At 38.1% G+C, this 15,775-nt stretch overlaps 1 protein-coding gene across 4 annotated transcripts in view; it reads left to right on the top strand.

The window, feature by feature from the left end:
* Positions 1-11,460: 11,460 nt before the first annotated feature.
* The window catches only part of LOC149799582 (transmembrane protein 43-like), a 58,985-nt gene continuing 54,670 nt past the window's right edge, over positions 11,461-15,775 (top strand). For 2 of the 4 annotated variants that reach the window (XM_089958924.1, XM_089958921.1), the window contains exon 1: positions 11,474-11,738. In XM_089958924.1, coding sequence (XP_089815050.1) covers positions 11,664-11,738 — 75 coding nt within the window. In that variant the 5' untranslated portion in view covers positions 11,474-11,663. Of the gene's footprint in view, positions 11,739-15,775 lie in introns of all 4 variants that reach the window. The other 2 variants (XM_089958923.1, XM_089958922.1) reach the window with 2 other exon arrangements.

Raw genomic sequence — 15,775 nt, 5'->3', positions numbered from 1 at the left:
GAAACAACCCTTGTGGGAGTGGTGTGGAGAACGTGTGCCTAAAACGCAAATCGTCTTTTTCTGCCAAATCTTCGTGGTGTATTGTGTCATCGGGGCAGCCATTGCCAATTTGAGTTTGCAACAAGGAGACAAACAATTGTGGACCATTTTATTGAGCAGTTGCATCGGTTACCTGCTTCCTAATCCCTCCCTGAAATTCACCTCGAACGGGAACAACGGGAACCTTGTGTCCAGTGCCAGTGTCAGTCACCACTCCAACAACAATAACAACCCCATTTTGGGCGGAGACACTCCTCTGACGTCCAGTAACCCCTCGGACAGCCACAGAACTCTGGAATTATGAGTCACCAAAACCAGTTTTACTTAACCTTACCCAGTGACAGTTCTATGGAGGTGTTTCCCAACAACGCGTTGTGCTGTTACACGGCCAAATTACCTCAGACCATCCCATTAGATCACGAAGCCCATTGGCAAGTGGCTTTAGTAGAAATCATTCAACCGACCCAAGTCCTCAATGTCCTTCCCCATCAAAATTTGTTTGATGTGGAAGTTCATGACGAACAATTGCAACAGTACTTGGATACCTATGGCAAATATGACAAGAAAACCCCTGGCACAAGAAATCAAAAGTACACCACCTATCACTTGTTCGTTCCCCCAGGCTATTATTTTAGTGGTCAACATTTGGTGAGCACCATAGCCTCCAGGTTTAATGTCGTGTTTATGAAAGCTTTGGAAAGTGTCAAAAAAAAGTGTCACCATGGAATACCACAAAGCAGCTCGTCGCTTCTTGATGAAATTTGACGGGAATAAAATCGTGTCCATTTTATTTTGTCCTGAATTGTTTGACATGTTGGGCGGAGACATGGACATGAGAATGGCCATGATCAAGAGAAACGAATTACCAATCATTTACGACAACGAGTCTTTTACCAAGTTATTTCGTGCCCCGGTAGAACTGAACCAAGGACTGAATTTGATGTTTGTGTACTCCGATGTGGTGGAGTATAACGTGGTGGGCCACACCTCTGTGCCGTTACTGCGTGTCATTCCTTTCAAAGTGGATTCTGCCACGACCGCTGACGAGGAAGGTGGAAACACTTACCACGTTCACCGCGAATTTGTACATCCTCACTATTTACCTGTCATTAAGTCGTATTTGGACACGGTCAACATTGCTATAAAAGGAGATCTGGGACAAAATATTCCATTCACCAAAGGAAACGGTGAAACTCCATTTTCGAAAACGGTTCTCTCACGACTCCTAAGTCATGTATCCAGTGTACCGAGGGGTTGCTCGACAGCGAGGACACGGTTTAGGAGATATGCTGAAATCGGCCTTTCGTTCGGTGGCCCCGGTGTTGAAACCGATGGTGACACGCGGATTACACGCCTTGAAAGATGCGGCACTGACACAAGGCAAAGAATTTCTCCAAAATGCCATCATCGACAAACAAAACCCCAAAGAAGCTTTCTTGAGGGGCAGGCAAAAATGTCTTGCTGCAAACGGGTAAAGACCTTTTGGGTCGACGAGAAACACCTATAAATGCCCTGCACGCTACTGAGTCAGGCATTCAGCAAGGACAAGGCAGAAAGAGACGGCGAAGAAAACACCCTTTCACCAGACTTCACACTTCTAAAGCTAGAAAGACAAAGAAAAGAAGAACCGTTCGAGACTTAGACGTTTTCGATTATTGAGACACGGAGAAAAATGATGCACCGAGAGTCTTGCGCTTGTTCCAATTCGGAACTGGATCTGTTTGCCATGCCCCCACCATGATGACGATGCAAGAATCGCAGTGGGTGGAATTTCATCCCGTCTCCTCTTTGACGGATTCCGCTTCCATCGAGTTTGAAATCAAAGGTCAGCCCGAAGAATACATCGATCTGAATAGCAGTTATCTGTACTTGAAAGTGAAAGTGATCAAAACGGACAACACCAATCCAGGAGGCGATGCTAGAGTAGCTCCTGTCAACAATTTCATGCATTCCTTTTTCAGCGAAGTGGACTTGTACTTGAATAACAAACTGGTCAGCAGCAGCATGGATACTTACCCATATCGTGCCTACCTGGAAAATCTCTTGACGTACGGAAAAGAATCCAAGAATACTCATCTGGATGCTTGCGTGGTATGGAAACCTGACACGGCAGGTGTAGCCACGTTTAGCGACACAGTCCTGACAGAAGATGACAATCCTCACAATGTGGGGTTTAACGACCGTCGTAAGAAAATTCTGCAAGGGCGAAGTTTAGAACTGATGGATCGTTTGCATTTGGACATGTGGTTACAAGAAAAGTATTTGCTGAACGGGGTGGATATCCGTCTGAGACTGAATCGTAGCAGTGCCGCTTTCCATTTGATGGCCCATGCCAATGAATACAAAACTATCATTCAAGAAGCCCGACTTTACGTGCGTCGTGTGGAAGTGTTACCTAAAGTGGGAAACGACGTCAGTCAGAGGTTGAGCAGAACGACCGCCAAGTATCCGATACGACGCGTAGAAGTGAAAACGTTCACCATTCCCGTTGGACAGTGATCTATGATCGAAGATCATCTGTTCCAAGGACAGTTACCCAAACGTTTGATTGTTGGTATCGTCAGGAATTCAGCCTTCAACGGAACCCACAATCAAAATCCTTTTGAGTTTCAACATTACAATGTGTCCAAGATCGAAGTCAGTCGCGACGGCAAGACCTTGTGAACCCGACCCTTTGAGCCCAACTTTGGTGTCGCGAAGAATTATTTGAGATCGTACTTGTCCCTGTACGAAGCCACCGGACAGTTAGGAACCAACACCAGTCACGATATTTCGTACGACGATTATGCAGGAGGCTATGCTTTGTGGGGTTTTGATTTCACTCCAGACCAAGGCAGCGACGAGGGACATTTCCACCCTATAAAATCGGGTCAGATTCGTGTGGAACTTCAGTTTGCAAATCCACCTCCAGATCACACAGTGAATGTCATCCTGTATGCAGAATTTGACAATACCATAGAAACCAACAGTTTGAGAGAAGTCATTCTAGATTATTAGAAGCCATGGAAGACTGTTATCCCTCTTTACCTAGTGGAGAAACTTTGAAGATGGAATGTAAGGAGACCGTGGAAGAAGAAGAAGAATCCCAAGACGAAGAAGTTATCATGATGAAGTCAAGATGGCCAGAACAAGAAGCCCATTTAGTCTCCTCTTTTGCTACAGTCCTAGCAGATATAATGAAAGATTTGATCAAGGAAGAGTGCTATGGATGTCACAACGATCATCCCAGTCAAATTCAACACGACAAATGTCTGATGTTAAGTCAAGAAGAAAAATTGGACGAATATCTGGACAAAGTTTGGGATCACATCGAAATAGAATTCGTGTTGAACGAGTGGTATAAAGGCTTGGATAAACATTCTTCTCCTCCATTAACGTCTCTGGAGTGCCGTCGCATCGAATCTCTCTTGGACCAGAGTAAGAAATCGGATCTAAACGCCTTTTACTTGTCAGACATTTTCAAGCAAAAAGTCAGGATCGAATTGATCACTTATCGTTACCTGTGAAGAAGAAGAAAACCAGACAAATCAATGGATACCTGGGAACATTATTACCTTTTGAACCACAGCTCGTACACGGCTTCTTGGAATCCTGTCGTCTGTGCTAAAGATGAACTCCCTCATCGTAAACCTCAAGACCATCTAGCTTATGTGATCAACACGGACGACAGTCATCTCCCAGGAACCCACTGGGTAGCCGTCTACTTTCCTCAAGAAGGATGTGCGGAATATTTCGATTCGTATGGATTGCCTCCTTTGGAAGACGATATCATTGACTTTATGAGAAGAAATGCTCAGACCACCCGATTCAATAACGTGAAATTACAAGGCACGGATTCCTTGGTGTGTGGACAATATTGTGTGTATTTTCTGCATCATCGCAGCCTGGGTTATTCCTTAGAACATTTAGTGACTCATTTTGATCCTCGTTCTTCTTCTAGAAACGATGTGAAAGTAGATCAATGGTTTTGTGACCATTATGCTTATCTTTTGTCTCAAGCTAGGAAACGTAGTGTCCATCAATGGCCTAATGACTTCCAACAGTGGAAATCACAATTTCATTCACAACGTTGTCAGCCCTGTTTAAAGTAGAGTGTTAGTTGAAAAAAAATGTTTGATGTTATATTGTTGAGTTATTGTTAAAAAATCTTAGAGTTGTTTGTTAGTGTTAAGTGATTCTGAATAAAAAATGTTGTGTTTTGAAAAAATGCCTTTGTCTTTTGTTTGGCTATAAGAATTTTGATTCATGCTCTTTGACTTCTTACCATCCCCCTCATGGCACTCATTGAAAGTTCCGGCTCGAAAACCGTGGAGGGATGTTTTCCTTCACGTCCGCGCTTTGACTTTAAAGCCGGGGGCAGCCTCCAGTTTAACCATAAGAAAAGAAAACTGCTATAGGTTAACATAAACAAACCTAACAACTATCAAGATCAGGATAATTACAGTGGCTAACACGACATTGATATATTTAACGTCCATTAGTACAACTGGACTCGATTTGAACAATAGGCTCCTCCTGGACTCATGCCTTCCCTCCCTTGCCACGGACAGACATTGTAATTAAGTAATGCGGTCATCGCATATAAACACGGGCATGTAGTGGCACCATTCCTACAAACCCGATCAAATAAATAGCCTGGTCATCAGGCATTAACAAGACGCAAAAGTACTAGTACGTAAGCGTCTATAATTCAATATTCATTCATTCAGTTTAACCATCCATTGTCGACTCATCCTCGTACGAAGATGTGCTCCAGACTAGCTAAGCTAAACGAAGCCTACGTGAATTTGCATAGGGTCAGACACAGTCTGATACCGAAGCCAGAAGAGATAGAGAATGTGAGAGTGCTAAAAGTCACTGAAGACCTGATAGAAGAGCTATTCAGAGAAGAAGTGAACAGGGAGAAAGAAGAATGGACAGAGAAGTACAGACTTCAGAAACAGCAGAGAGAGCAGCAACAGCAGCAACAGCAGCAGCAACCTGAACCTGACAGAGGCTTTGTCGATTGTCGTATCGACACCAAGGAGTTCTTCTCTTTCCGAAGAAGCAGACCTATCGTCAGAAAGTCTATCCTCAGAGGACATCGCATTCTTAGAAACTAAAAGATTGCCATAGCAAACAAACAACAAAAAAAACCCCAGCCCTTTTCAGGGCTACCCAATACTCTAGAAAAGAAATAGTAATCCATTTGCCAATGTGTGTAGGTAGAGTAGTGTGAATATAAACACTGACTCTTTTTTTATAGTGTGAGTGTATGTGTTTGTGTATATGATTGTGTGTTTGTAAGTGCTCACGTACGTTTGTGTGGATAGTAGATTATGATCATGTTTTTTTGCTGTTTGAAGTGTGGGGAGAGTAGATTTGGGGTTTGATTGCTTTGCGTATGTGGATAGTATATTGAAGTGATTAATGAAAATTTTTAAATTAGTAATGGGTAATATAAAAAAGTGAGTGAGTGTTTCTTTTAGGTCCGCGCGTTTGTTTGGTCATGATCTAGGTAAGATCAATTTTGTTTTAGGGGGATATTTTCCTTCAATTCCGCGCTTTTAGTATAAATTGAAACTCGCTCGGCAGTCTAGCTACCCTTGTTGATTGATCAACATTTGAGAATGAGCAGAAGGCTAGCAAAACTGTTGGAACTTCATGTGCACCTGGAATATGCCAGGCACATACTAAATGAACTGGCCGCGGAAGCCATTGTAGAAGAGGGAAGGATGAAAGAGGAGGAGAGAAGAAACAAAGAAGAGGAGGAGAGAAGAAAAAAGAAGAGGAGGAAAAGGAGAGAGGAATGGCTGTACCACAACCACAAGAAGAAAATTTCAGAATCCCAGAGACAGAAAATTGGGATTCTGAAGCCACTTATCCCGCCTCTGCTCTCCCCCAGAAAAGAGTGAAAAGAGACTGGGGAAGAAGATGTGTGTGTGGTGCAAGGCCTGGAAGGTACCATCATTAACCAGGTGCCATGGAGTTAAAAAAAAAAAACAGCCCTTTTCAGGGCTACCCAAACCTTTAGAAAAGAAATAGTAATCGATTTGCCAATGTGTGTAGGTAGAGTAGTGTGAATATAAACACTGACTCTTTTTTCCTTGTGTGTGTGTGTGTGTGTTTGTAAGCGTTCACGTACGTTTGTGTGGATAGTAGATTTGGGGTTTCATTTTAATGCTTTGCGTGTGTGGATAGTAGATTTGGGGTTTGTTTATTGTTGCTTCACGTATGTGAATAGTAGATCATATGAAATGAGAAAAGTAGGGGGATGTTTTCCTTCAGGTCCGCGCGTTTTAAGTGATAATCGAGGTAATATCAATTTTATGTTTTAGGGGGATGTTTTCCATCACGTCCGCGCTTTCACTGTAAGAACCCACAGTATTCGTCGTTCAAACCATTCTACAAAGAATAAAAAGGATGGCTTCAAACCAACTTGATAAAATGAAAACATTGCAAGACGTCCTGGACAATTTGGGTATGATGGAGCAAATGTTAGTTAGTTTAAACGAGGATCACTATTCTTATAGTCCCCATCGAGTGAAGATGGAGATCAACAATTTAAGAAAAGTAAAGGAAATGATCAGTGATCTGATGAAAGAAATAAAGAAGGAGAAGGAGGATGAAGAGGAAAGGATAAGGATGAGAGTATGGAACGAAAAAATTGAAAAGGAAGAAGAAAATGAGAAGAGGAAGAAAGAAGAGGAGGAGAAGAAGAAAGAAGAGAAAAAGAAGGAAGAAAAGAAAGAAAAGAAGAGAAAGAGTGTAGGACAGAAAATAAGAAGCTGGTGGAGAAATAGAAGAAATTAAAAGAAGAAGAAACCCAAAGGCCCTTTTCAGGGCCACCCACATTTCTCGAAAAGAGATCGACTTTCAATTGTCTACCCCTTTTTTTAATTTTGTTTTTTATTTTTTAAGAAAAAACAAAAAAATAGAGACCCATCAGGTCGGGACCATATTAAAATAGGGTCCCGACCCTGTTCCATTTCCCCTAGTCCCTAGACAGGCCCAAACTCTATTCCCATGTTTAATTCCCCTTGTCCCTAGAATTGCTTTTTATCTCCCATATTAAATTTCCCTTGTCGCTCAACAGGCCCAAAATATATTCCTATGTTAATTTCCCATTGTCGCTAAAGTGACCCAGGGGTTTTCTCCATGTTAAATTCCCCTTGTCCCTAGAGTGTCCCAGGGTTTTTCTCCATGTTAAATTTCCCTTGTCGCTAGAGTGGCCCAAGGGGTTCTGTAATGCTAATTCCCATTGTCGCTAGGGTGGCCCACTTCACTACTTTCGTGCTTGATTGATTGTGCATATATACAACCGTAACACTTACTAATTTTTTTTTTGTTTATCTTCAACGACTGATGGATACATAAGTACGCAACAGACCTACTGGTGTAAGAAAAAGTCCAGCTGCAACTGAAATTAATTCTCCAAAACCTTGGTTGTATAGTATTCTTAACGTAAACAAGGGGTCACGTGATCATCTTCTCGCAGGGTATAGAAGCAAGTACTTGTTACAGATCACGTTTACCCAGTGTTACCATGGCGAAAATCAATCGTTGTACTCTAAGAAATACACAAATAAAAACTTGTTTACATCTTAAACATAAAGTCCCATCATGGCCTCGAAAACAATCAATCGTTTTAAAATAAAATAGAACTTGTTTACGATGGTTGCAACAAATTTTGAAACAAGATCAGATTTAGATCAACACCATCAACACCTGGTGTTTATAAACTAACAGTCAAGATCAAATTATTTTCTGGAAAAAAGTATAATTTCTAGTGAATAAATTAACATTACAATATAGTGTAGTGAAAAAGAAACAATTTATAACTGACAAATAATTTAATTGAAATAAATATATTTTAAATCAGATACAAGTAAATCAAATATACATAACATAATACTTATCGTGCCCACTGTGTACAATCATAAATTCAATGTGGTGATCATTCCATTAATGTACAGTACATTAATGTACAGTAGCTAGTGCTGTATATCTCGTATAGTAAGTAAATCAGCCAAATGATAGAGTGAAATTATACAAGTTGCCCTAGTACAAAATAATGGCATACCCGTTCTGCTTTTGCTTGGTAAAGAGATGCTTCGCGATCAAATATGCTAAAATATGTTAGAATTAGTAGTAATGCCGATTCTACAAAAGCATTTTACGCAGTATTTTCTAATACTTGCGATCACTTTAACTTCAAATGACAGGATACCCCCTAAAAAGTAGAAGAAAAAAAAGAAGATAACAACAAAAACCCAACTATATTTTCTAAAATGGGGTTTTACGTAACAAATTGTGCATTGATTTTTAAGCTTTGGAAGCTTTTCATTTGGAAACTTTCTTTTGCAGCATCAGTAAATATGTGAATAGTTTACTAATTCACATTTCTTTATCCTGTCTCTTTTCACTTTTCAAGACTTTTGCCGAACAGTTTTCTTACACTTTCTACACGTAACATTTATGTGACAGGAAGTCATGCATTAAATAATTTACTCGTTTCAAAGGATCCTTTTGTAACAAAGTACTTTATATCAACATACCGAGATGAAAAAAAAAACGAACTTGTTTGTCATTCATAGACAAAATGAACGCTGACGTCATCTCTTGGAAATAATGGTGACCAAAACCGAAAAAAATAATTAAGATCAAGCCTAATGAAAATTCATCTCCAATAGAGGTCTTTGTCTCTCCGGTCTCTGCCAATAGAGATCTTTGTATCTCCTGTTTCTGACGTGCATTGTTAGTATAGCATGTCGGTTCCTGGGCTGCTGATCTCTCTGCTGTTTATCATAATGTCTTCTGTACAAATTTCGTGATTTGTTTGTTAACAACGATTTAAAAATAGTCACATGTAGATAAAAGGTTGACGAAAAATATACTTCGAATGTGTTAGACCTTGACACTTCTAAATATGAACATGTTTGTTATCATGTTCTTTGGCGAAAAACATAAAACGCAGTGGCACTCCATCGATTCCACTCTGAGGAAATATTTTTTTTTTTAAGTCTGGAAACCCCTTCTTTAAATATATATTGAAATAAATTAATTAGTGAAAGCTACATTTGAGTTCCAAGTAAAAGCGCAGCATTGGTCTTTTGGGGGAATTTTGTTTAAATCGGATATGATTTATGCAAAGGATATGACAAAACTTCCTTCGGAAAATAAATTTTTGGTCTTTCAGAGCTGACATTTAATGGACAAATTTCCATTAGGTTTGACATTGTCATTATCGCTTTAGTAGCATCACAGCTTTTATATTATCAGCGAAATTATAATCCTCAAAACTAAGCAAAATAGGGTTTAAAATATCACTGTACTAGTTTCGGTGCATAATTGGAAAAAGGTCGTGAATGTTTCTGGAGCAAGAATGCTCAGTTTACTTTTGTCATTTTTTTCCGATAGTTGTATAGGAGACGGACCTGTATTATTTTCTTTTAACAAGAAGTTTTGGTTCCTGGGGCGTATGCTGTTGATAAATTTAGAGTAATGAGTAGACTGATGTAGACGGTTACGGGTATATACAGTCATATTCGATATACATGGCCATAAAGCGAGGCGTACAAATGTCAAGGAATGGCAACATAATTTAATCGGCCGTCTAGAAGCACAAATGCAAAAGTTGGTTCTCAAAACCGAAGCTAAATTGCATACGATTCTTTCCTGCACAGGTGCAGGAATTTTTTTTTTTATGTTTGTGGAGCAACATGGCATACCGAAAATCTAATGATATAATCAGAGAGAGAGAGAGAGAGAGAGAGAGAGAGAGAGATTATTGTATTCATATAGTCAAGGTTAATTCAATGCCGCATGAGAAAATCATAATATACAGATGTTTATTTCGGCATAACCGTGTGCAGTGATATGCAGCGATAATAACGTAGTGGTTCTGAGCGCGGATGCGTATCTTCAAATATACGTGCAAGTTTATTCTGAGCACGGAAGCTAAAATTGACATGGTCCTTTAAAGCACAGATCAGGGGTCTTTGATGTAAGTGAAACATGAAGAAGAAGAGAAAAAAAAAACCAAAAAACAAAACGAACAGTATGAAATTTTTTTATTTATACTGCATACTCAATTTCAAATTTCGTAGTAATGCTGCTAACTATAGCATGCTAATCCATATATGAAGTTGTTTTTGTTCCCAGCGGGAATGTAAATGTCTGTATTCTACATGTTATCAGCACATGACTGGTAAAAGACAATAATTTATATGTGGCAATAAAGATCTTATTCACTTTGTCATTTGTTCTGGTATCTGTATAGGAGTCATACCTGTACTATTTGTAATTTTCTTTCTTTCAGAAATTTTGGTTCCAGGCACGGTGCTTTAAGGAAACTTGCAGTAATGAATTGGCTTTGGTCGATTGTTACACTATATACCCTCGTGATAACCTTTTCTTCTAAAGTAGGGAAGACTACTTAATTTCATTTACTGGTGGTTAGTGTCAGATGGTTAGTGTCAAAATCATAACACACATATATTTATTTCAGATGTGTATGCGAGATTTATCAAACGTTGTAAACATTCTGAAGTCAGTGGTGTTGGTTCAAGGCGAGAATGGTGTAAGGAAGCCTGGAATACGAAATATAATTATGTCCATTGTTACATGGAGTAGTTTGTTGGATGTCAGTTTATACAGAAATGAATCAAAGATCCATGAATGTCACCTGAATTTTGTACAGGCGCAATACGCTCTAAAGGTGTGTTAGCGAATGCCACTATTTAATTCCTAACGCGGACGTATCTCAATGAGAGAGAGAGAGAGAGAGAGAGAGAGAGAGAGAGAGTTAGTTTATGGGTCACTGTTGATGTCATATTTAGAAGTAAAAGTCAGTTTTTACTTACTAATGGAGCATTTGACATGAGCAATGGTAGCTTCGAATTCAGATTTAATATTTAGAAATAATTTGTCTCTGTAAGCGTAAGAAACGTACGTGTTGAGTTTGCCATGTTGCATTGGCCTATCTTACTATGAGAGTTTTCATATGCCTTCACTTTAGCCATGAGAAAAAAAGAAGAAATATGCCTTTATATTACAGTCCTCCGTGCACAAAGAAATATTGCTATTACACTTTACTTGATGAGACAGGATAACACATTTATTAGTTCTTTTGTTGTTGCTCATCTTCTTTTTTTATCTTTGATTTTTAATTTTACAATTATGAGTAAAGGGAAATTACTCTTGAATTGGTTCTCAGTGAGGTGTGTATGTTTACATGGCTGGGGATGGTTCGTAAACGAGCCCCTGCAATTCTTAACATAAGGCTATTGTGTGACTGTTTGAACTATTGTTATGTAATAATTAAAGATATAGATATATTTTGAATTCGTTTGTTCCGGCTTGTGTTGCTCTTGAAAACGATGTGATTCATATCCACCTCACGTATGCATAGCTAGTAAAAATACAAATAATCGGCTAGGAAGCAGAGCTAGCCTCTTACAGCAGTAGACACGTTGATCAAGGCAAATAGAGTATCTCAAAAACTGCCTAATTGACAACTATTTTCAGCTGTATCAAGCTATTAAGTATACAGTGTTTTTCAAATTATCACCCAGGGAAAGGGCATGTGTTTGCACTTTTAACATCACGTGTTCTTGAAAAAGACCTTCGGATAAGAAAAATGCATGTATAAATTTGGGGGTGGGGGTGAGGTGAAACAACTTTTTATTCGACGAATTCCCAATGACTTGTCAGGTCAGGTGAATGATATTCTTATGCTTGGCTTTATTATACCTATCCAGAAATGTGGACCTTTTTGACCTCATGTATTTTTTTTTTTTTAATGAATTTTTATATTGGCTGAGGGGTATGCAACATCCAATTTGTGCATAAGAACTGCCCCTTGTCCTACACGTAAGGCCTTGACGCTGATATTTATATTTTGGGCGTCAACAAAACCAACATGTGCTATGTCTTACATTGTAGGACTAAACTGTCCCAATGCATCCTTAGCAGTGGTTCTCGCTGTAGACTTCTGGTGCTTACGGATGTGCACTGCAAGACACTGTTGGATGTGAAAGTAAAAGTAATGAATCCAGTTCACCCCAATAAGCAAAGCTCCGGCTGTGACCATTGATTCCACAGGGGTACGTTACAAAGAAAATTTGGAATACCCATCCATGAATCGAGGGATGGGTGGGGTCTAACCTGTAACAAATATTGTTACAGGTTAGACCCCCCCATCCCTTAATTCATTAACGGATACTCCTAAATTTCTTTGTAACAAACCCCTGTGGTTGATTCTGCTTGACCAGCCCAACCTGTTCAGAAGATTTTAAATGACGTCGGTGGTCTTGGTACAATATATAAAACACTAGCTCTGTACGAGGCATTTTACCAACATGACATACAAAACTATTTCTGATCATAAGTCAGCATATCGTAGTTATACAAATTACAGTACAAGACATCTACCCTGATATTTATGTTTTTGGGTCGATCCAAAAACAGAAATATCATAATCAGGGTAGATATCTAGCATTGTATGACTAAAGATAGCAAATATTTACAGTCAGCGTGACTGCGCAGGGTGCTATTCACAGAGCTGTATGTTTTCCCAAGCTGTATGGGTAGACAGTGGTAGGTGATGCTTGGCAGTGGTCCTGTTTTGTTGAATGCAAACTTGTGATGGCCTTATTTACAAAGTTTTTGAACAATATGTAGACTTTAGTAACAATTATTTCCCCTTTATGCTCCCATAATTTGTTTGCCAGTAGCGAACTTTACGGTGTATCCAGTCCTAATAATTTGTATTTTAATATAAAGGTATGTTCAGAGATGAACTCAAGGTGATGCTTTTGTTATAGTTAAGGCAGAATTTTTGTGAGAAGCTGACATGTTAGCAGCTTGTTGTGGGTCACCTAATTTACTTAAAGGCATACATGATTGCCAGATTGCTCACTGTGCACTGTTGCTAAACACTGATAATCACATCATAATACTCATATTCTGAAAGATAAGCAATTTTTAATTTCAGCCAGTACCCAAAATGCCTAAAGCTAAGATAAGGTTCACCATAAAAAGATGGGTACTGACCTGGAAGTACTAATTGTGACCTAAGAAGGGTACTGACCTGACTACTAAATAGACTTAAAGCACTATGTGATTTACAGTGTGGCCCAGGAATCCTTGAATCTGCCTGCTGAATTCTTTTAAATCCAGGATTGTTCACAGTTAATTGGGCAGGCTTCTCCTTACTCTGGGGATGTCAAGTTTGAAAGCAAGCTTGTAATACCTTTGTGTTAAAAATGCCTGAACTTCCATTTAAATAGAGATGTCAATCCCTAATGGCTGTGGAGTATGTAATTGGTATATCCAAAAACTTTATCATTCCTATAAAAAGTGCTACTGGATAGCTCCAGATCAGACTAATAATTTCTATTAGATGATATTTAACACAGTCTTTGCTGTGGTTAGATGAATTATAATGCTTAGATACCAGGGAATCTTTATGATTATGGATATCCCTCAAGTGTTCTTTTATTCGCACATGGAATTCCCTTTTAGTCTCACCTATGTATTGTTTGCAGCATTTAGTGCTGGTGAGTAAACAATGACATTATGTGGGTTATTATTTCCTCTTAGTTTTGATTTATATTTGAAGTTCATAAATGTGCTTCTAAAGATTTTAGATTTACTGGTATCCATTTTCCTGCGGAACCTGCAATAGATGGTCTTGCAATATAAATACATTATCATATTTTTCCACAGTCTTTGAGGGAGTCAGTCATCTTTTATAATTTCTCAAATTTGGAAAGAAAGTGGAATTGATAGGGAAGGTAGTAGCAGATGCTTTTGGAAGTTCTGTAACTAGTTCTTCCAGTTTTCTCTTTTTGTTTGAAATCTCATTTCTCCTAACAACGGCATGTGTAGAAGAGCTGGACGAGTACTGATGTACTCTCGTATAGACATCGTGCTTTCATTGGTTTTTGGATCTGTTTGATTGGATTCCTGCAGAGGGTTGCCCTCACTTCAAATAGAATATAAACTATGGGAAGATGATGTCTGATTGGATGTGGATGTGTTTCCTCTCATCTGATGGGATGCTGCTTTTTGACAGATCTTAGATTTGTTGTTGTTAAAATTAGGTTGAGAACCTATATTTACTCCAAGGCATTTTACAATCCTTACAGGGTAGTTCATGTTCTTCTGTAGTGAAATTAAAGGACATTCATAGCATCTTGGAATAATTTTATTGATGGAAATTTTTGAACTTTATATATATATATATATATATATATATATATATATATATATATATATATATATATATATATATGCAATAAACTGACAATGAACATTGTGAAACTAGTATCTAGCTAGATACTAGTTTTGCACTGTTTGTAGTCAGTTTATTGCATTTATCTTAATTAATCCCTGACACACGTGATGATCCTTACTGGATCCAGTGCACTTGAAAGGATTGTTATTCGCCATATGATTTGTATTCGTGTTATATATATATATATATATATATATATATATATATATATATATATATATATATATATTAAGTTCTCTGTAGAATTTTGAAATTTGCAGTCCAGGACGTCTTCCTTGGACAAAGTTCCAGTGCCAATCCTAAAACTAGGAATCCCAGTAATGATCCTTTTTTCATGCAGTAATTCAGAACATTGTGTGTATCACTGATATATTTTATTAGATTACTAATTCTCATCATTGTGAAATACTTAGTTTTTTAATAAAGGAAATACAAATTCTGGCAGTCGATAAACATGACGTTTGTGTTTAATGATAATTGTGGTTGTGATGTTACAACTATAACATTTCTCAACACTATTATCTTGCCATTCTTTTTTTTTTTGAATGGAGGAAGAAATTAGACTTTCTTTTCAATATTACTTTATTTATTTAGCTTAATTCCATTTAAAATCAATAAATATTCCAAGAGTCTGGAAGAAACAAGTAACTTTATATCATTCACTTTTCTTCATTTCATCTTCAAGCATTAGTCGATACATGTACTGTATTCACTTTTATTTTAAATAAAACTTTTAGCAGGTTTCTCCATAGTAGGTTTAGGATGAAAACCCTTCAGATCTAGACCTGATGTTTGTTTGGTTGCCATTGCATTTTTCATTTTATGGTCATGAAACTGTGCTTAAGGCTAATAACGTTACATTGTTTTCTGCTTTTTGTTTGGTCCATGGGAATGCCCTATTCTATAATTGTTTCAAAATAATCTCTGTCTCTCTGGCATTCTGCTTCCTTTATAAAAACTAGAACAGCTGCTAGTTTCAAGGGAAAGATCTGCAGCCTTGTGCTTAGCACCAAAGAATTTATGTCAAGTTGCCATCGGAATAGTATGCTTACGATAATGACATGAAAACAAAAGTATATCTGTATATGAGACAGATAAACAGACCATTTTTGGTGATTAACTTGGGGGTTCATATTCCTCCACCAAACAAAACAAGTCCAAGAATCCTGGCCCTGTTTTTCTAAATAAGGTTTAAGTAGTCTTTTCATTAAGGTGATCATTAGAAACTGACAATCAACAGGTCTCTTAATCTGATTGTTAAGAACTTCAGTAGTCTTTTCATTGAAGTGATCATTAGTAACTGACAATCAACAGGTCTCTTAATCTCATTGTTAAACTAACAGATATTACTTCACCTGATCACGTTACAACTGCTTCAACTTTGTTTCATATCGCACAGTACATGATTGAAAATGGATCAAATAAAGGTGAATTTTGCTAACAACAAATATTGTA

This window comes from Sinohyriopsis cumingii, chromosome 5, assembly GCF_028554795.1.
Source record: "Sinohyriopsis cumingii isolate HCF-2022 chromosome 5, ASM2855479v2, whole genome shotgun sequence".
NCBI lineage: Eukaryota > Metazoa > Mollusca > Bivalvia > Unionida > Unionidae > Sinohyriopsis > Sinohyriopsis cumingii.
Note: the sequence above shows the minus strand (reverse complement) of the source record. Positions and strands in the feature narration are given on the sequence as shown.